At 45.7% G+C, this 22746-nt stretch overlaps 1 protein-coding gene across 1 annotated transcript in view; it reads left to right on the top strand.

Annotated features, from left to right (window-relative positions):
• PAIP2B (poly(A) binding protein interacting protein 2B) overlaps positions 1–22746 on the top strand; it is a 43284-nt gene that overhangs the window by 14294 nt on the left and 6244 nt on the right. The window contains exon 2 of the mRNA XM_039333819.1: positions 11931–12094. Within this exon, the coding sequence (XP_039189753.1) occupies positions 11942–12094 (153 nt within the window). The 5' untranslated portion in view covers positions 11931–11941. The remainder of the gene's footprint in view (positions 1–11930; positions 12095–22746) is intronic.

The following is a 22746-nucleotide window of genomic DNA, read 5'->3' as shown; positions in this document are numbered from 1 at the left end:
TGCTCTGCTCTTCTCTCTGTCTCTTCCCTTTTCTTTTCTTTTCTCTCTCTGTCCTTCTCTTCTCTCCCATCCCATTTCCTTCTCCTTCCTTTCCTGTTATTCTGTTCCATATTTTCTTCTTTTCTTCTTTCTCTGCTCTGCTCCTTCTCTGCTCTGCTCTTATCTCTCTTTTCTTCTTTTTTCTCTTCTCTTTTCTTCTTTCTCTTCTCTCCTCTTTTTCTGCTCTGCTGTTCTCTCTGTCTGTCTCTTCCCTTTTCTTTCTTTTTTTCCTCTCTCTGTCTTTCTCTTCTTTTCTTTTCTCTTCTCTTCCATCCCATTTCCTTCTCCTTTTTTCCTGTTATTTTGTTCCATATTTTCTTCTTTTCTCTGCTCTGCTCTGCTCCTTCTCTTACCTCTCTTTTCTTCTTTTTTCTCTTCTTTCTCTTCTCTTCTCTGCTCTTTTCTTCTTTCTCTTCTCTTTTTCTGCTCTGCTCTTCTATCTGTCTGTCTATTTCCTTTTTCTTTCTTTTCTCTCTCTGTCTTTCTCTTCTCTTTCTTCCCATCCCATTTCCTTCTCCTTTCTTCCCTGTTATTCTGTTCCATATTTTCTTCTCTTCTTTCTTCTCTTCTCTGCTCCTTCTCTGCTCTGCTCTTATGTCTCTTTTCTTTTTTCTTCTTTCTCTTCTCTTCTTTTTCTTTTCTGCTCTTCTCTTTTCTTCTTTCTCTTCTTTCCTCTTTTTCTGCTCTCTCTGTCTCTTCCCTTTTTCTTTCTTTTCTTTCTCTGTCTTTCTCTTCTCTTCAGGGTCAAGCTTTGCAGACCCCTGGCATAGTGAGTTCCTGACTCACAACCACAACGCAGCCCAAACTTTCTGTAGCTAAGCGAGACCCTTGTCAAGGGAGTTTTGCCCCATTTTACGACCGGCCTCGCCTCCGTCGTTAAGCGAGCCATCGCCGTTATTAAGCGAGTCACACAGTGGTTAAGTGACTCTGCCTTCCCCCGTTCACTTTGCTTGTCAGAAAGTCGCAAAAGGGGATCGCGTGACACACACCCCCCGGACGCTGCGACCGTCGTAAATACGAGTCAGTTGCCGAGCGTCTGAATTTTGATCACGCGACCACGGGGATATCTGTCCTGGTCGTAAGTGTGGAAAACGGTCCCGAGTCTGGTTTTTTTCAGTGCCGTTGTAACTTCACACACATTCGCTAAGTGACCCGTCGTAAGCCGAGGGCTATGTGTGATTTGTGAGGCTGGACCGTGTCTGCGCCCAGCTGTCCCAGTTCCTGGGACAGGGGTGGAAGTGCCTCCCCCTTGCTTGTTGTTTGAAACTCCGGGGTCTTTAAACGGGAGGGGGAGGGGAAGGGGGGCACCTGGGATCGGGTTCCGGCTCCTACCCCTATAAATAGCCTGGCTGATCCTTTCCAAAGGGACCTTGCGTTGCCTCTTCCAGAGGGCAGTGCTTTCCCTTCCGTGGCCTCTGTGGGCTGCTCCCCCCCCACCGTCCATCCTGCTGCCTCCCACAACCTTCACTGCTGGTGTGAGAATTGTGGGCTGCGAGGAAGCCCACAAGGCCCGCGTGGCTCCTTGCACGAGGGAAGGCTGGGGGCACGAGGACAGACGGGAAGGAAAAAAAACAAAAAGGATGTTGCAAACCCAGAAGAGATGAGCACACCCAGAGCTGGGCTGAAATAGTACACCCGCCTTGCCCAAGTCTGAGCTGAGTTGTAATTTGGGAGCTGTTGGTAAGAAGAGACAGATTTTGTCTGCCGGTCAAGGCAGCAGGGTGGAAACGGAGAGAAGCTTAAAAGAGCCCCAGCTGACCAGCCCTGGGGTAAAGCCTGGCTCCAGACCCAGGGGGATGGAGGGAGAGAGAGAGAGAGAGAGAGAGAGAGATTGGTAGATAAGATAGATAAGATATGATAGAGAGATAGATATGATAGATAGTTGATTGATAGAGATGATAGAGATACGATAGAGAAAGAGATAGATAGATGATAGATAATAGATATGGTAGGTAGGTAGGTAGGTAGATAGATATGGTAGGTAGATACGGTAGGTAGGTAGGTAGGTAGGTAGATAGATAGATAGATAGATAGATAGATAGATAGATAGATAGATAGATAGATAGATAGATAGATAGATATGGTAGGTAGGTACGTAGGTAGGTAGATAGATAGATAGATAGATAGATAGATAGATAGATAGATAGATAGATAGATAGATAGATAGATAGATAGATATGGTAGATAGATATGGTAGGTAGGTTGGTAGGTAGATAGATAGATAGATAGATAGATAGATAGATAGATAGATAGATAGATAGATAGATAGATAGATATGGTAGGTAGGTAGGTACGTAGGTAGGTAGATAGATAGATAGATAGATAGATAGATAGATAGATAGATAGATAGATAGATATGGTAGGTAGATATGGTAGGTAGGTTGGTAGGTAGGTAGATAGATAGATAGATAGATAGATAGATAGATAGATAGATAGATAGATAGATAGATAGATATGGTAGGTAGGTAGGTAGGTAGGTAGGTAGGTAGGTAGATAGATAGATAGATAGATAGATAGATAGATAGATAGATAGATAGATAGATAGATAGATAGATAGATAGATAGATATGGTAGGTAAGTAGGTAGGTAGATAGATACATGATTGATAGAGAAGATAGAGAGAAAGAGAAAGATAGATAATAGATAAGATAGATATGATACACAGATCATAGATATAGTTGATTGATAGAGATGTGATAGAGAAATAGATTGATTGATAGATGATTGATAGAGATGATAGGTAGGTAGATAGAGAGAGAGAGATACATGATTGATATAGAAAGAGAAAGATAGATGATAGATAGATAAGATAGATATGATACAGAGATGATAGATATGATGATTGATAGAGATGATAGAGATGTGATAGAGAAATAGATTGATTGATGATTGATAGATGATTGATAGAGATGGTAGGTAGGTAGATAGATAGATAGATAGATAGATAGATAGATAGATAGATAGATAGATAGATAGATAACTGTCAGTTTTTCCTGTGGGCACAATGGCACACATTCAAAATGAAATTTAGTTGCTTGCTCTCAAAGTGTACGCATACATAACACATTTAAGCATACCATATACAACGTATGTATAGACCTACACCCTTAGGTATAAACAAGAGGCCCCCAACCTTTTGAGCACCAGGGACTGGTTCCGTGAAGAGTTTTTCCACAGACTGGAGACGGCGTGGTTTTGTGTGCTGCCTGCATCCCACGGATGGGGCATTGCTTGTTTGTGTGGACCGGTTGCTGGCATGCCGCAGCCCAGTTCTGGTGTATGGACTGGGGGTTGGGGACCCCTGATATAAGTAATATATAAATATTAATCACTGTCCATCTTGAATACATAATGGATTCTACAAAGACAAGCTTGGTATATTTGTGAAGCGGAATCCAGCAGTCCAAAAACTACAGAGCTGGTCGGTTCCCCTTTAAGAACACCGGTATTAGCACCGCTTTATAACGACCTGGTAAGGCCACACTTGGAATCCTGCATCCGGTTGCGGTCGCCACATTATAAAAAAGATGTTGAGCCTCTGGAAAGAGTGCAGAGAAGAGCCACAAAGAGGATTGGGAGTGTGAAGGCTAAAACATAACAAAAAACGATTGCAGGAATTGGGAAGGTCTAGTTCAGTGGTTCTCAACCTTTTTAATGCCACGAAGTTGAGGACTACTCAACCGGTCGTAAGTTGAGGACTACTCAACTGGTGCAGCACCGTTTGCAGACTGGGACTTTTGACGGGCTCAGCAGGGCAGAGACAGCCTGGACAATTCCTATTGGCTTTGGAAAGCCAATAGAATTAGACTCTATTCAAGAGAGTCTATTCTATTGGCTTTCAAAAGCCAATAGAATAAAAGGGAGTATCACAGCTAAGGAAAAGGGGGAAAAAATGGCGGACTGCGTTGTTTGGCGACCCCCGTGAAATGGTCGTTCGACCCCAAATGGGGTCCCGACCCACAGGTGGAGAACCACTGGTCTAGTTTGATGAAAAGAAGGACTAGCAGGATTCCAATATCTCAGGGGCTGCCCCAAAGAGGAGGGAGTCAAGCTCTTCTCCAAAGCGCCTGAAAGAAGGACAAGAAGCAACGGGTGGAAACGAATCAAGCAGAGAAGCGACCTGGAACTAAGGAGAAACTTCCTGACAGTGAGGACAATTAATTGCCTTCAGAAGTTGCGGCTGCTCCATCACTGGCGATTTTCCAAGAAGAGATTGGACAGCCATCGGTCTGGAATGATACGGGGTCTCTTGCTGGAGCAGGGGGTTGGACTAGAAGACCTCCAAGGTCCCTTCCAGCTTTGTTATTCTGTTATCTGTTAACATTAAACAAGAATGTCCTTTAAGGTGTCCTGCTTAGGATGCTAAATCCACTTGGGGATAGAGTGGGATGGGGGGGGGGAACCGCGCGTGGCCTTGGGGGAAAGAAATCAAAGGAGCAGCTTCAATCAACTGGAGCTGAAGCAGGAGCCAGCCTTGGGCTGAAAGCCTAATGACAAAAGTTTGCATCTCGTAGTCGGGCCGGAAGTTCGAATCCAGGGCTCGGATTTCAGCCTGGCTGCACCTGCAGGGGTAGCTAACGTGCATCGAAAACCTCAACGTAACCTTGAAAGTAACCTTGAAAGTTGTACTCGTCGGCTGCAGAGCAGCACCTGCAAGGCCTCCAGCCCGCTTTCAGTTTCAGAGGCAGGCTTGACAACATCAGCGCCGTAAAAGGCTTTAAAAAAAAAAACGAAGCACAGCCCGCTGTTTTAAAAAAAAAAACTTCTCGTCTGACAGGAAGGCAGGCAAGGAAGACAAATTGAGGGGGATTTTCTTCCGAGCAGGCCTGGATGGAGAAGAAGGCGCGTTTCTTCCCAACCTCCTTCGCACACAAGGAGATTGTCTGATGCAATCACACCCAGAACTATTTTGAGCCAGACTTTACTCCGCAGAACATCTGTCGGTCATGTGTGGGGGAAGAGCCGGGAAGGTTTTCCCAGACTCTTGACTGGGTCTGGCGTGGCTTCCCCTGACACATGGCGAAGGATCTTGATGGCGCTAGAAGGGAAGAGTCACTAAAATAGACAACAGCCAGAAGGAGCAATCTCCTCCTGACGTTGCCCCTAAGTTAATTCTGGTGCTTCTTTCTCAGATCCTTCCCACGCTTTTGTTGTGCGTCTCCGGGCCGTGAGGCTGACGAGTTCTGGCTGGATCTGTTGATGGAAAGAAGCCACCGGCCGCTCCAGTTGCGACGCTGAGCCTCGTACATGAAAGGAAGAGAACCCAGTTAGTCTTCCTTGGCAGGAAGCGTGAGGAGTCAGTATTAGGAGTGCGGAAGCTGCCAAAAAAGCCAACACAGAGCTGGGCTGCATTAACAGAGGGGAGGGAATCAAGATCACGTGAAGTGTTGATACCACTTTACAAGGCCTGGGTAAGGCCACACTTGGAATACGGCATCCAGCTTTGGTCACCACGATGTAAAAAAGATGCTGAGACTCTAGAACAGTGGTTCTCAACCTGTGGGTCGGGACCCCATTTGGGGTCGAACGACCATTTCACGGGGGTCGCCAAACAAGGCTGTCAGCCATTTTTTCCCCCTTTTCTTTGGCCACGCCCCTGGCACCCGGTGATGTATAAGTGGTTGGGGGTCACCACAACATGGGGAACTATATTATGGGGTCGCGGCATTAGAAAGGTTGAGAACCACTGCTCTAGAAAGTTTTGGTCAGAGAGGGAGGGAATCAAGATCATGTGAAATGTTAATATCGCTTTACAATGCCTTGGTAAGGCCACACTTGGAATACGGCATCCAGTTTTGGTCAGCATGATGTAAAAAAGATGTTGAGACTCTAGAAAGAGCACAGAGAAGAGCAACAAAGAGGATCAGGGGACAGGAGGCTAAAACACACAAGGAATGGTGGCTGGAATTGGGTATGTCTAGTTTAATGAAGAGAAGGACGAGGAGGGGCAGGATAGCCGTGTTCCAATATCTCAGGGGCTGCCCCAAAGAAGAGGGAGTCAAGCTATTCTCCAAAGCGCCAGAAGGCAGGACAAGAAGCAACGGATGGAAACTCATCAAGGAGAGAAGCAACCTGGAATTAAGGAGGAAATTCCTGACAGTCAGAACAATTAACCAGTGGAATAACCTGCCTCCAGAAGCGGTGAATGCTCCAACACTGGAGGTTTTTAAGAAGAGACGGGACAGCCATTTGTCTGAAATGGTGTAGGGTTTCCTGCCTGAGCAGGGGGTTGGACTAGAAATCCTCCAAGGTCCCCTCCAACTTTATTATTATTATTATTCTCTTCTCTTGACAAGTGTGGCGAGGAAGGTCATCCAAGGGGGCAAACCTTGCTTAACAACTGTTTCACTTAACAACTGAAATGTTGGGCTCCATTGTCGTACGTCGAGGACTACTTGTACACTCAGCCACCCAGGCAGAACCAGAACTGAACCCGACGTTTCCGTGGCTAAGCGAGGCAGTTTTGAAGGGAGTTTTGCTCCAGGTTACGACCTTTCTTGGTTAAGTGAATCATGCGGCAGTTGTTAAGCGAGTCATGCGGTCGTTAAGTGAATCTGGCTTCCCTGAGGACTTTGCATCTTGGAGGCCAGCCGGTGATCAACTGACCCCAGGACGCTGCAACCATCATAAATACGAGTCAGCTGCCAAGAGCCTGAATTTTGATCACATGACCGGGGGTGGTGGTGCAACGGTCAGAACCGGTCACAAGTGTCACTAAATTAACGGTTGTGAAGTCGAGGTCTACGTGTTCGCAACAAGTCTTGTGTGCTTCTGCATCATCCAGGATCACGGTTCTCTCCCAGAGGTGCCTTTTCCAAAAAGCAACTGGACTTTCTTGGTGGTTTTCCTTGAAAAGGTTTCGCTCACTCATCCGAGAAGCTTCTTCAGTTCTGGGTTAGGATTGAACTGAAGAAGCTTTCTGGACGAGAAGTGAAACTTCCAGAGCAGGGGGAAAACCCCAAGAAAAGCCCAGTTGCCTTTTGGAAAAAGCACCTTTGGGACGTAAAGATTCTCCTTCCCATCATCCTTTGGCTTAGGAAGAGGACTAGTAGCACGCTGGCAACTCGCCTTTCTGGTCAGACTGTTTTCGAACACATTCCTGTGCATTGGGGCCTTTGAACCTGTTTCACGTTCTATGCAGGCTGTTCCAGATCTTTCCTTGCAACGTCTGTTTATTTCCTTAAACTCGGTAAGGCCCAAACCAGAGCAGAAATCCGGAGTGGGGTTTTATTTGGGAAATGGAAGTCTGGTAGCGTAACCTGTGAGCAGGTTAAAGGGTGATTATCAGGTCTTTCCTAAAGCCCACTTGGTGGGTTCTGTGGGCCAAGCCTTGGCTGTTGCAAATAAAATATAGGGTGTGTGTGTGTGTGTGTGTGTAGGTAGGTCTTTGGTTATTCGGGTTTTCTCCCACATAAAATTCATCATCTTCAGGCTGGTGTTTTCAACTTCGTGCTTCGAATGGGACTTCGTCGAAACATCGCCAAGACACTTCCAATTTTACGCGGGAGAAAACCCAAATAACCAAAGACCTACATACAAACACTCGCGAAAACCTCAGAAAACACACACACACACACACACATATATACATACATATATAGATAGATAGATTTGATTGTTCTGAATATTTGAATCTCAGGTGTAAACATTTTCTTAAGAATCAATAAAATTACTGAACTCCGGGATGTAGAATTTTACATCCCGGAGTTCACTAATTTTATTGATTCTTAATAATAGTAGTAACGTTGGAAGGGACCTTGGAGGTCATCTAGTCCAACCCCCTGCTTGGGCAGGAAACCCTACACCATTTCGGACAAATGGCTGTCCAGTCTCTTCTTAAAAACTTCCAGTGTTGGAGCATTTACTGCTTCTGGATATACGTGTGTGTGTGTGTGTGTGTGTGTGTGTGTGTGTGTGTGTGTGTGTATTATAGTAAAAGTAAAACTCTGAGGCTGTAATGTTACTATTTTCTACTGTGCGAAAGAGACTCGGAAGTCAACACTTTCCTTTTTCCCCTTTCTTTCTCCTCCCTCAATTTCCCATTATTTTCATTTTCCTTGTATTTTATATTCTGAGTAACAGAAGGACAGAGTAGGAAAGGGACCTTGGAGGCCTCGTAGTCCAACCCTCTGTACGAATATATCATTCCAGACAATTATCTATCCAGTCTCTTCAAAACTTCCGGTGTCGGAGCACCCACAAACAATTGCCGTCCTTCTCTGCACAACTTTTGTTGCGCTGCGAGCTTTAAAGTCAAGGCCTCTTCCAGTTTCATGAGGTTTGCCTGCTGAAAGGGATGTCCAAAAACTCTCAAATGGTCCAAACTGTCACTGGGGGGGGGGAGATCCATTGGCCAAGGGCCACCCAACATAAAATCCCTTCTGTTTTGAAAGAAGAATCTGTAACAAGTCGAAATCATTGTTGTTGTTAGTGGCAAAGTCGTGTCCGACTCATTGTGACCCCATGGACGACGTTCCTCCAGGCCTTCCTGTCCTCTAGCATCTTCTGGAGTCCATTGAAGCTCACACCTGCTGCTTCAGGGACTCCATCCAGCCATCTCATTCTCTGTCATCCCCTTCTTCTCTTGCCCTCCATCTTTCCCAGCATTAGGCGCTTCTCCAGGGAGTCCTTCCTTCTCATTAGGTGGCCAAAGTCCTTGAGTTTCAACTTCAGGATCTGGCCTTCTAAGGAGCAGTCGGGGTTGATCTCCTCCAGGACTGACCGGTTGGATCGCCTTGCAGTCCAGGGGACTCGCAGGAGTCTCCTCCAGCACCAGAGTTCCAAGGCCTCCATTCTTTGGCGCTCAGCCTTTCTTATGGTCCAACTTTCACAGCCATACATTGCAACTGGGAAAACCATGGCCTTAAGTATACATACTTTTGTTGGCAGGGTGACGTCTCTGCTTTTTAGTACGCGGTCTAGATTTGCCATAGCTTTGCTTTGTTGAAATCATAGTTTAACATAAAACTATTTTTAAATATGGGGGGGGGCTGGTGGTGGTCCTCCTCCTCCTCCCCTTCCTCTCTGCAAACCCCCCTCCCTTCTAACACTGATGGTGTTCCCTAGTTGGGCCATGAAATGTCTGCAAGAAAACCAGCCAGCCGGCCTCCTGCTCTCCGTCCCGTCCTCCAGCTGACGTGGTCCCCTTTCTCCTGCCAATTCCCGCTCTGCAGCGACTCTCCTCTCCCAGACAAGCCTGATTGATTGGACCAGATGGCCGGAGAGCACACAGCTTTTGTGGCTCAGCCCTGGCCGGAGCCTGGGAAAGCCTGCGGGCTGCTCCAGAAAGGGTGGCAGAATCCCAGCCTGGGTGGAGCCCCTCTGTCTGTCTGTCTGTCTCTCTCTCTCTGTATGTCTCTCTGTGTGTGTGTGTGTGTGTGTGTGTGTGTGTCTGTCTCTGTCTCTCTGTGTCTCTGTGTGTGTGTGTGTGTGTGTTTCTGTCTCTCTCTCTCTCTCCCTCCCTCCCTCCCTTTCTCTATCCCCCTCTCCCTCTCTCTGTGTGTCTCTCCCTCCCTCCCTCCTCCTCTCTCTACCTCTCTCTCCCTCCCTGTATCTCTCCCTCCCTCTCTCTATCTCCCTCTCTGTGTGTCTCTCCCTCCCTCTCTCCCTGTATCCCTCCCTCCCTCTCTCTCCCTCCCTCCCTCTCTCTATCCCCCTCTCCCTCTCTGTGTCTCTCTCCCTCCCTCCCCCCTCTCTCTCCCTCTCTCCCTCCCTCTCCCTCCCTGTATCTCTCCCTCCCTCTCCCTCTCCCTCCCTCCCTTTCTCTATCCCCCTCTCCCTCTCTCTGTGTGTGTCTCTCCCCCTCTCTCTACCTCTCTCTCCCTCCCTGTATCTCTCCCTCCCTCTCTCTATCTCCCTCTCTGTGTGTCTCTCCCTCCCCCCCCCTCTCTCCCTCCCTCTCCCTCCCTGTATCTCTCCCTCCCTCTCCCCCTCCCTCCCTCCCTCCCTCCCTCCCTTTCTCTATCCCCCTCTCCCTCTCTCTGTGTCTCTCCCTCCCTCCCTCTCTCTCTACCTCTCTCTCCCTCCCTCTCTCTATCTCCCTCTCTGTGTGTCTCTCCCTCCCCCCCTCTCTCTCCCTCCCTCTCCCTCCCTGTATCTCTCCCTTCCTCTCCCCCTCCCTCCCTCCCTCCCTTTCTCTATCCCCCTCTCCCTCTCTCTGTGTCTCTCCCTCCCTCCCTCCCTCTCTCTCTACCTCTCTCTCCCTCCCTGTATCTCTCCCTCTCCCTCCCTCCCCCCCTACTTCTCTCTCTTTCTCTCCATCTCTCCCTCTCTCTCTCTTTCTCTGTGTGTGTCTCTCTGTCTCTCTTTATCTCTCTCGGTCTCTCTGTGTCTGTTTCTCTCTCACTCCCCCCTTCTCCCTCTCCTTCTCTCTCTCCCTCTCCCTCCCTCCCTCTCTCTGTCTCTCCCTCCCTCCCCTTTGACGGTGTGTCATTTGTGTGTCGTTTCCTCCCCCACCCCAATCATTTTACATTGTGATTTTGCCCACTGTGGGTTTGATGGGGCTTCTTCGGGGAGCGGCAAGGCTGCTTATCTGGTCGAGGAAGACACAACTACATCCAGGCGGTCCTCGGCTCTACGGCCACAAGGGAGGCCAACATTTCTGTGGTTCAGAGAGACATTTGTTAGTGAGTTTTGCCCCCTTTTACGACCTTTTTCACTACCGTTGTTAAGCTGATCACTGCAGTAGTTAAGTCACTGACACAATCATTAAGTGAATCTGGGTTCCCCCCCCTCCCGGTCACAAAAGGGGATCACTTGACCCCCCGGGGATGCTGGGACCGTCTTAAGCGTGACCCAGTTGCCAAACGTCTGAGTTTTGATCACGTGACCAGGGGGATGCTGCAATGGACATAAGTGTGAAAAACAGCTAATAAGTCCCTTTTTTTCAGTAAACTTTTGTCAGTAAACAAATTGTTGTAAGTCAAGGAGTAGCTGTACAGGTATATAGAAATATTACATAGATATACAGGTATATAGATTTATTACATAGATATACAAGTATATAGATATATATCTATATATCTATAGATATATATACAGGTATATAGATTTATTATATAGATATACAGGTATATAGATATACAGGTATATAGAAATAGTATATAGATATACAGGTATATAAATTTATTATATATATAGGTACATAGATTTATTATATAGATATACAGGTATATAGAAATAGTATATAGATATACAGGTATATAGGTTTATTATATAAATATACAGGTATATAAATATATAGATATACAGGTATACAGAAATAGTATATGGATATACAGTATAGATTTATATAGATATACAGCTATATAGATATACAGCTACATAGATATAGTATATATTATACAGATATATGGATATCTAGATATACAGGTATATAGATCTACAGATAGTCCTTGAATGTTCAGAGTTGCAACAGCACCAGAAAAGGCGACATACAGTCGGTGTTCGCACTTACGACCGTCTCAGCACCCCCCACGGAAGCCACGGCATCAAAATTCAGCCACTCGACCGTTGGCCTGTATTTATGACAGTTGCTCCGTCCCGGGATGGCGGATCGCCATTCAGGAACTACCAAGCCGGCTTCTGACCCGTCAACGGGGGGGAAGACAGCTTCACTTAACAACCGGGCCGTGAACAATTGCAAGCGATTCGCTTAACAGCCACATCCCCCCCCCCAAAAAAGGTTGTAAAATTGGGCATGACTCGCTTAACCGCCTTGCTTAGCGGCGGGGAGTCCTGGCTTCAAATCTGGTCGTCAGGCGAGGACCCCCCGCGGTCCTTAAAGGCGAGGCTTGGGAAGCTCTCCCTGTCTTGAGTTCGCAGGGTGCCCGCTTGCATCTGCCGTGTTAACGTCTCCCCTCCCCTCTGTCTTCTCCTCCCCCCCCCCCCAGACTCTCCAAGGATGAATGGTTCCAATGTGGCCAACACAACCCCCCCGGCGGCCCCCCCGGCAAAATGCAAGGAGGAGCAAGTCGTGAACGGCCACGATGAGAAGGAGAGCAACCCCTTCGCGGAGTACATGTGGATGGAGAACGAGGAGGACTTCAACCGGCAGGTGAGAGAGAGGACTCCGAGGGGGGGGCGGTCTGAGCCTCCCCCCTCGCTTCGGAGAGAGACCCCGGCGGAGGGGAGGGCGCCCCGCACAAGTCCGGGGGGGGGGGTACAATGCGTCCTTCGGCAGCAGAAGGAACTCTTGTTCCTGGGCGCGATCTGTGGCCTAGGGTGCAGTCTCCAAGGGCAGGCCTCTGGGTCTCCTCCTGGCTCCCCACTCTCCTCCGGGCTTCGTGGTTAGGGAGAAGGGAGCAGCCAGCCTGGATGCCCTTCCATGGGCGCAGAGCACAGCAACGCATGCCAGCTCGGAGCCTCCGTAGTGAGAATGCCAGCCAGGAAGCTGAGACTCACAATCTGATCATCAGCCATCTTGCACTAACTTTCTTCTCCCCCCCCCACCCCCCCGGCTCGATATCCCTGCCTTAGGGGGCTGAGCAGAGGCAGAATAACAGAGCTGGAAGGGACCTTGGAGGTCTTCTAGTCCAGCCCTCTGCTCAGGCAGGAGAGCCTAGACCAGGGGTAGGCAACCTTGGCCCTTTTATGACAGGTGGACTTCAATTCCCAGAATTCCTGAGCCAGCCATGCTGAGGGGAAAGGGAGAGGTTTCCAAGCTGAGTCAGGCTGGCTCAGGAATTCTGGGAGTTGAAGTCCACATGTCATAAGGAGGCCTAGGCCTTAGGCCAGGGGTAGGCAACCCAAAACACTCAAAGAGCCACTTGAACCCGTTTCTCACCAAAAACAAAACACCGGGAGCCGCAAAACCCTTTTGATATCTAAAATGAAGATAACACTGCATATATCCTTTTTTATCTTTATTATAAGTGTGTGTGTGTGTGTGTGAGAGAGAGAGAGAGAGTGTGTGTGTGTTTGTGTATGTGTGTGTGTGTACACACACACACACACACACACATTAAAAATAAAAGTAAAAATATGACTCTTGGGAATATCCATACTATTAAAACAATGATCACCGAGAGAATGCTTTAAGAGAATAAAATTACATACACACATAGGTAAAAAAAGGATATATGCAGTGTTATCTTCATTTTAGATGTCAAAAGGGTCTCTCTCTCTCTGTCTCTCTCCCTCCCTCCCTCTCTATCTGCCCTTGGTCTACCACTCCTCTTCCCCCGCTCTCTTTCTTTCTCTCTCTCTCTCTCTCTCCCTCCCTCTCTTTCTCTCTCTCTCTTTCTCCCCCCCCCCTCCTATCTGCTGCTCACCTGGCAAGCTTCAAGCTGTTGTCCAACAACCTCGGGGTAGGCAACCTCGGCTCTTTTATGACTCATGGACTTCAACTCCCAGAATTCCTGAGTCAGCCTAGCTGGGCTAGCTAGCTCTCTCCTGCCCTTCCTGCTTCCTGCAGAGACGCAGCAAAGGGAGGAGCTCCGCCCAGAAGCTTTTCAGCTCCTCGGAGAACAATGTGAGTGCACTCTCTTTTACACATATATATACACACACACACACACAAAACACACACACACACACACACACAGAGAGAGAGAGAGAGAGAGAAGCAGGGAAGCGCAATTGCCTCTCTCTGTCTCTCTCTGCAAAGGCAGAGGAGGCTGGGAGCCACAGGGGAAGGCTCAAAGAGCCGCATGCGGCTCCGGAGCCGCAGGTTGCCGACCTGTGCCTTAGGCCATGGGTAGGCCACCTTGGCTCTTTTATGACTGGTGGACTTCAACTCCCAGAATTCCTGAGCCAGCCACGCTGAGGGGAAAGGAAGGTTTCCAAGCTGAACCATGCTGGCTGAGGAATTCTGGGAGTTGAAGTCCACGAGTCATAAAGCGGCCTAGGCCTAGGCCAGGGGTAGGCAACCTTGGCTCTTTTATGACTGAAGGAATTCAACTCCCAGAATTCCTGAGCCAGCATGGGAGAACTATGGTCTCCTCATGACTTGCAGACTTCAACTCCCAGAATTCCTGAGCCAGCCTGGCTCAGCTTGGAAACCTCTCCCTTTCCCCTCAGCGTGGCTGGCTCAGGAATTCTGGGAGTTGAAGTCCACGAGTCATAAAAGAGCCAAGGTGCCCTACCCCTGGCCTAGGCCTAGGCTGCTTTCTGACCAGGGGTCTTCAAATTTGGCCCTTTTATGACTGGTGGACTTTAACTCCCAGAATTCCTCAGCCAGGCATGCTGGCTGAGGAATTCTGGGAGTTGAAGTCCACTCCTCTTAAAGTCTATATCAGGGGTCTTCAAACTTGGCCTTTTTATCACAATAATAATGATGATGATGATGATATAGTTGGAAGGGACTTTGGAGGTCATCTAGTCCAACCCCCTGCTCAGGCAGGAAACCCTATACCATTTCAGACAAGTGGCTGTCCAATGTCTTCTTAAAAACCTTCAGGGATGGAGCAGCCACAACTTCTGGAGGCAGGTTGTTCCACTGATTAAATTAATTGTTCTCACTGTCAGCAAGTTTCTCCTTAGTTCCAAGTTGCTTCTCTCCTTGATGAGTTTCCATCTGTTGCTTCTTGTCCTGCCTTCTGGGGCTTTGGAGAATCGGTGGACCCCCCTCCTCTTCTCTGGGGCAGCCCCTGAAATATTGGAAGGCTGCTATCATGTCACCCCTAGATATGATATCAGGTTTTCCTGATCCCTTGTACACAATTCAAGGGTCACTTTAGACTTCTGATAACAGCTAGAGGGGTGTCCACATTTAGCAACTTGAAGACTTGTGGACTTCAACCCCCAGAATTCCTCAGCCAGGGTCCCCAAATATGGCAAGTTTAAGACTTGTGGACTTCAACTCCCAGAATTCCTCAGCCAGGATCCCCAAATATGGCAAGTTTAAGACTTGTGGACCAACTCCCAGAATTCCTCAACCAGTGTCCCCAAACGTGGTGACTTTAAAATTTGTGGACTTCAGCTCCCAGAATTCCTCAGCCAGAGTCCCCAAACATACTGACTTTAAGATGTGTGGACTTCAGCTCCCAGAATTCCTCAGCCAGAGTCCCCAACCTGGCTGGCTGGGGAATTCTATGCGTTGAAATCCGCAAGTCTTCAATTTGCCAAGTTGAGGGACCCCTGAATTTGGGAGGGAGGAGGGGGGGGTCCCGGAGAAGAAGAAGAAGAAGCAGCAGCCTTATCCCTGGGGATTACGAGCGTGCAACGGAATCGCTTGGACCAGCTGCGTGTCCAGCTGCCTCCAACCGGGACCGAGACACACTTGGCCTGAGGCAGCCAACCAAACAGCCCCCGAGCCTCTGAATCGGTTGATTTAGCAGCCCACTTTTCATGCACTTCCAGCAGATGACAAATATCCAAGTGAAAACAGGACGGCGACCCGCAGTTCTCAAAGTAGAAACTCTTAAGGAAAGCCCAGGACTCGAACGCTTTGCAAAATCAGAAACCAGCGCAGGAGGCACCGTCTGTCCCTCAGCCAGGGCAGCTTGAAGCAAGAGTTTTAGGGCGGCTGCTTCTAAGAGCGGGATCCCAAGACTGCAGCAGGCTCCGGCCTGCTAATTGCAGGAAGCAGCTGCTCCAAAGGGCCGTGGGACTGCAGCTTTGGGAAGCTTTAATTGCAGGCAGCCGGGCCTTGAACCCTGCCTGGAAGAGGAAAAATACAGGTCGTCAAACCAGCCGGGTGTGTTTGGCCTCTTCACAAGCCACAGACGTGGGCTGAGGGCAAATGGTGCAGCTTTCGAGTCCCCTTCAGGGCCAGGTCTGAGCTGGATTGCGGCTGCAACACTTAAGACTCTGAGTCTGTGGAGATTCTCCACCATCCAGGGCCTGGTTGTCCCAAATGCAACTTTTCCAAAAGGATATAGAAGAATGGAATGGAATGGAATGGAATAGAATAGAAAATAGAATAGAATAGAATAGAATAGAATAGAATAGAATAGAATAGAATAGAATAGAATAGGGAACAATAGAATAGAATAGAATAGAATAGAATAGAATAGAATAGAATAGAATAGAATAGAATAGAATAGAATAGAAAAAATGAATAGAATAGAATAAATATTGGATTATAGAATGGAATGGAATGGAATAATAAGAATAGAATAGAATGGAAGAGAAGAGAAGAGAAATAAGAATGGAATAGAATAGAATAGGAATAGAATAAAAAAGACGAATAGAATAGTGTAAGAAATAGGAATGGAAGAATAGAATAGAATATGGAATAGAATAGAATATGGAATGGAACGGAATGGAATGGAATAGAATATAGAATAGAATAGTAAAGTGGAGTGGAGTAGAGTCGAGTACAATAGAATAGAATAGAATAGAATAGAATAGAATAGAATAGAATAGAATAGAAAATATGGAATGGAATGGAATGGAAGAATAGAATGGAATGGAATGGAATGGAATAGAGTTGGAAGGGACCTTGGAAGTCTTCTAGTCCAGCCCTCTGCTCTAGCAGGAGAACCTATGCCATCTCAAACAGGTGACTGTCCAGTCTCTTCTGAAAAACCTCCAGTGATGGAGCACCACGATTTCTGAAGGCAAATAATAATAATAATAAAAAAAATTTGGAAGGGACCTTGGAGATCATCTAGTCCAACCCCGTGCTCAGGCAGGAAACCCTATACTGTTTCAGACCAATGGCTGTCCAGTCTCTTCTTAAAAACTTCCAGTGTTGGTGTATTCACCACTTCTGGAGGCAGGTTGTTCCACTGGTTAATTGTCCTCTCTGTCAGGAAGTTTCTCCTTAATTCCAGGTTGCTTCTCTCCTTGATGAGTTTCCACCCGTTGCTTCTTCTTGTTTGTTTGTTTTTTCCTTCTCAGCAAAGATTAGAGTCAGATTCACATCCTAACACAGAAGATTCTCAAAGCGAATATAACGATAAAACCAGAAAAGAATTGGGGGGGGGGGAAATTGGAACATTGAGGCAGTGAGATTATTTTACACGCAGAAATGGAAGGAGACTTTTGCTTCCCACCCTGGGCAAAGGGCTGGCAAAGTTGATGGAGTTAGCAGAGATGGCTAAATTGACTGCTTTGGTTAAAGGGGAAAAAAACCACACAATTACTTTTGTTTCTACTTGGAAACCGCTTTTGGACTTTGTGCTCGAGGTGGGGGGAAAAATGAAATTTAGATTTTGGGTTTTACCGATTAGATAGGTTTGCTGTTATGGAAATGGCTAGTTTATATTATGATGTAAAAGTAAAAAGTTGAGGCTTGATGCTCCTACCTTATTCTACTGCACCAAAGGGAATCGGGTGTCGATGCGGTTATTTTTTTTCCTTTCTCCCTTCTTTTCTACACTTCTCCTTTCCCCTTTCCCTCCTTTATTATTCTTACTGTTTGCTTTTGCACTTTTATATTTTATAAACTAATTAAAAAATTCTAAAACAAAAAAAAACCCTTTCATTTCTCATGCAGGAAGCTCCTTCAGTTCCAACTGACTTGGGAGAACCTGAAGAAGCTTAATAATAATAATAATAATAATAATAATAATAATAATACCTTGACGTGGTTGTGGGGCTTGTGTACTCTGAGGAAGATGAGAGCTATGCCAGAGGTTCAACCATACTGGACAGGTCTCATCAGAGGAGTCAGACAAAGAGTGTCTCTCCCATAAAAAATATGGTGAGACGTAAATTTCAGAATGCCATACCGGCTCGGACGTCGCCCGGGTTAACAAGGTCCGCACTAGATATTGGAGTTCCTGGATATCTGGTGAAAAATGGGTTACAGGACTCAGGACTGTTGGCTGAGCAACCAGGGCCAGCAGCTGCAGAACTACTGGAAGAAAAGGTGTTTACCCGTCGCAGATACACAGTGATGGAAAACAAAGAAATAATGATCTGTTACTACAGATCAAGTCCAACAAGACGAGGATATCTAAAACGAATGCACCAATTCTGGAAAGAACAACATCCAGAATCAGAAATAACAGAACAGAGACTAGCAGATCAACGCCAATTTATAACACGAAATAAAGTATTTACAGAAACAGAATTGGACGAACTGCAAAGGTTTACCCAGGGCAAAGAAATCAAAGCCTTACCAGAAGTAATTCAGAATGTAGAGGCAAACCAGGGGGAGTTGGCAGTGAAGGAATCCAGCAGAGATATACAACTGTTCTCATTTGGAAACCAGGCACCTCTTCCTCAGGAAGAACAAAACCCTCTAACTAAAGAAATAAAAGAATTGAAACAAAGAATAATTGAGCATCTAGAACAGCACAAAAACAACAGAATAAGGCTGCCTGCATTGAAGCTTGTTCCAAAGAAACAGCTAGCACAAGCATTAAAAGATGCAAATACTGCAATAGCAAGTATAAGCACCAATTCACTGCAAGAAACAAACCAACTAATGTACAGCACAGCTGCAGTTATAACAGAATACCTGGGATGCAAAATCAACAAAGAAGAAAAACAAACAAACAGTGCACCACAAAAATGGAAGGTTAGACTAGAAAATAAGATCAGCAAGTTAAGATCACATGCAAGCAAGCTAGAACAGATGAAAGAAAAGAAGCTGAAGAACAAGAAGACCAAAGAATACCTAATCAAGAAATACCACTTAGAAACAAGGAAGATCAAGGAAGCACTGGAAATAATAAAGCAACAAATAACAGCTATAGCCAGGAAAATCAGTAGATATGAAGCTCGAATTGCAAACTATAGGCAGAACCTCCAATTTCAATCCAATCAGAAACGTTTCTACCAATCCATCAATGGAGAAACTGCAAGGAATCAGTCAGTACCTGACAAGGAAGAAACAGTGCAGTTCTGGAAGCAGATATGGGATAACCCAAAGAAATACAACAAGGATGCGGCTTGGTTAAAAGAGGTGGATGCAAATAAAACAGAAGTTGAAATGAAAGAACTAGTAATAACAACAAAAATGGTAGAAAAAAGAGCAAAGAAAATCAAAAATTGGTCAGCACCAGGTGAAGATGAACTGCATGGGTTTTGGTTGAAACATCTAACTGTTATACACCCACTCATTGCCAAGCAATTCAACAATATACTACAAGGAGGAGAAATTGAAAAGTGGCTAACAACTGGGAAAACCTACCTAATAATGAAAAATCCAGCAAAAGGGGCAACACCAGGTAACTACAGGCCAATTACCTGCTTACCAACAACTTTCAAATTACTAACTGGTGTGGTAGCTGATGCAGTACAACAGCATCTAGTTGAAAACAATCTCTTTCCACCTGAGCAGAAAGGAAACCGCCCCAATAGCAGAGGAACAAAAGATCAACTCCTAATAGACAAAATGATCTTGGAAAACTGCAAGAGAAGGAAGACCAACCTGAATGTGGCATGGATTGACTACAAAAAGGCATTTGACTCTCTGCCACATGATTGGATAATCAAGTGCCTAGAAATAACAGGAGTCAGTAGAAACATCAGAAAATTTGTGCAAAGATCGATGGCACAATGGAAGACACAGTTGCAGATCAATGGTGAAAAGCTGGGAGAGGTTAATATCAAGAGAGGAATATTTCAATATTTCATTATCACCATTACTATTTGTTATTGCACTGTTTCCTCTGTCAACAATACTGAATAACTCAGGACATGGTTATCAAACATCAAAAACATCTGCTGGACTATCCCACCTCCTTTACATGGATGATCTGAAGTTGTATGGAAAAACATCATCTGAAATAGAATCGCTGCTCAACACTGTCCGTATATATAGCCAAGATATTGTAATGGAGTTTGGCTTGGACAAATGTGCCACACTTACTATCAAACAAGGAAAAATAGTGAAAACTGAAGGAATCAAGATGCCCCACGAAAATAACATTAAGAGTCTGGATGAGGAAGAGTACTACAAATACTTGGGTATCCTTCAAGCTGACAACATCAAGCACACTGAAGTCAAGAAAAAGATTAGAGGTGAATACATCAAGAGAGTGAAGAAGATCTTAAAATCCAAACTCAATGGAGGAAATACCATAAAGGCAATCAACACCTGGGCAATCCCAGTCATTAGGTACACAGCTGGAATAGTGGACTGGACTCAAGCAGAACTAAAAGCAATGGATAGGCAGACCAGAAAAATAATGACAATGAATCACGCCCTTCATCCACGCAGTGACATTGATAGACTTTATCTACCAAGGCAAATAGGTGGGCGTGGAATGCTACAAGTACATCAGATGGTTGAAGAAGAAAAAATGACTTTGGAAGAATATCTGAAGAACAATGATGAAGATGCACTGAAATTAGTATATCAGGAAGGCTTACTAACTACTGGAGAGACCAAACTGGCCTACAAGAAAGACCAAATGAAGAACAGAATAGAGGCATGGGAAGACAAAGCACTACATGGCCAATACATGAAAAAAAATAGCTGGGAAAGCAGATAATAATAAAACCTGGCAATGGCTAAGAGCAGGAAAATTGAAGAAAGAGACCGAGGGACTAATTCTGGCTGCACAAGACCAAGCCTTAAGGACAAATGCATACAAAGTCAAAATTGAGAAGACAGCAACAGACAGTAAGTGCCGCCTATGCAAAGAAGCTGAAGAAACAGTGGACCACTTGGTAAGCTGTTGCAAGAAGATTGCACAGACTGATTACAAGCAGCGGCATGACAAAGTAGCAACAATGGTGCATTGGAAGATCTGCAAAAAATATCATTTGCCTGTAAGCAAAAACTGGTGGGATCATAAAATAGAGAAAGTCATAGAAAATGATAAAATTAAACTGCTCTGGGACTTCAGAATTCAAACAGACAAGCACCTGCAACATAACACCCCAGACTTAACAATTGTCGATAAGAAAGACAAAAAAGTCTGGATAGTGGACGTGGCAGTGCCTGGAGACAGCAGAATAGAAGAGAAAGAACTGGAGAAGATAACAAAATACAAAGACCTACAAATAGAAATAGAAAGACTGTGGCAAAAGCAAGCAAGGGTAGTACCAATAGTCATAGGCTCCTTGGGTGCAATCCCAAAACAACTGGAGCACCACTTGAACACCATTGGCATTGACAAATTCGCTATTAGTCAATTGCAAAAGGCGGCCTTATTAGGAACTGCTTCCATCCTGCGACGATATCTGTAATACCATCAAACATCCACATCTGCCTATCCCAGGTCCTGGGTAAGGACTCGATAGGTAGACAAAATGCCAAATCCAGTCTGAACATCTGGCTGACTGTGCGATGATCCATAATAATAATAATAATAGTAATAATAATAGTAATAATAATAAAGCTGGAAGGGATCTTGGAGGTCATCTAGTCCAACCCCCTGCTCAGGCAGGAAACCCTATACAGATGCAAAAAACGCGTTAAATAGTTCTGCTTTCTCCCTGTTGCTTGTCACTTTCTTGCCACTTTCCTCCACTAATGGACCAATCATTCCCTTTATTTTTTTTCTTGTTTTTTTACATGTTGAAAGAAGCTTTTTTTTTTTTACTTTGGTCGCAAGCCTTAGTTCATTTTGAGCCTTAGCTTTCCTCCATCTTTGCAGACTTCGGGCTATTTGCTGATATTCTGCCTCAATTATATTCTTGGATGAGAAGCAAAACGTTTTCAAGGGAAAAAAACTAAGAAAGTCCAATTGCCTTTTTGGCGGGGGGGGAAAGCACCTTTGGGTTAATACTCAGAAGATCCTCTTTGTAAAGCAGGCCAAGATTCTGTCTCTGAACAGGGCATCTGCAACCTCTGGACGCGGATCTCCAGCGATCCTATCAAGCAGGATTTGAATGCGCTTCATTCTTCCTTGGGCATCTGACCTTTCAGACTTTGGGGCTCTTTTTGCTGTTACTAGTTTGGGAAGGAGCAGGGATTTCCCAGAATTGGGATCCAGGATTTTCCAGCAGTGCTGAGGTAGCCTACTTCTGAAGAACCGGGTGGCTGAGTTTACACAATGCCCTCGGCTGGGTTGTGATGGGCTTGGCTAGTGTGTGATTCAGCCGACGGTGGGAACCACGCCTTCATTCTGAGCCGTAATGGGTTTGCTTGGGCGTGCTACTGCGCCTCCGGAGCAGAGCAGCCGGGCTGCTTAAATCCGACTTTAGGATTTGATGTGCTGGTGGCTTTAGACAGAGAGACGGTGTTGAGCTGGAGATGATGGTAATGATAATAATGGTAATGTAATAATAATAATAATAATAATAATAATAATAATAATAATAATGCTTCTTGTCCTGCCTTCAGGCGCTTTAGAGAAGAGATTAGCAGAATAATAGAATAACAGAATTGGAAGGGACCTTGGAGGTCATCTAGTCCAACTCCCTGCTCAAGGCAGGAAACCCTATACCATTTCGGACAAATGGCTGTCCAGTCTCTTCTTAAAAACCTCCAGTGTTGGAGCATCCACAACTTCTGGAGGCAGGCTGTTCCACTGATTAATTGTTCTCACTGTCAGGAAGTTTCTCCTTAATTCCAGGTTGCTTCTCTCCTTGATTGGTTTCCATCCGTTGCTTCTTGTCCTGCCTTCTGGTGCTTTGGAGAATAGCTTGACTCCCTCTCCTCTCTTCCCTGTGGCAGCGCCTCAAATACTGGAATACGGCTATCATGAATTGATATATGTGTCAATAATAATAATAATAACAATAACAATAATAATATTAATAATAATAATAAAGTTGGAAGGGACCTTGGAGGTCATCAAGTCCAACCCCCTACTCAGGCAGGAAACCCTAGACCATTTCGGACAAATGGCTGTCCAGTCTCTTCTTAAAAACTTCCAGTGTTGGAGCATTTACAGCTTCTGGAGGCAGGTGGTTCCA

This window comes from Crotalus tigris, unplaced genomic scaffold, assembly GCF_016545835.1.
Source record: "Crotalus tigris isolate CLP2741 ecotype Arizona unplaced genomic scaffold, ASM1654583v1 scf7180000024513.1755786, whole genome shotgun sequence".
Classification (NCBI taxonomy): domain Eukaryota; kingdom Metazoa; phylum Chordata; class Lepidosauria; order Squamata; family Viperidae; genus Crotalus; species Crotalus tigris.
This window is presented reverse-complemented; position numbering and strand designations above follow the sequence as displayed.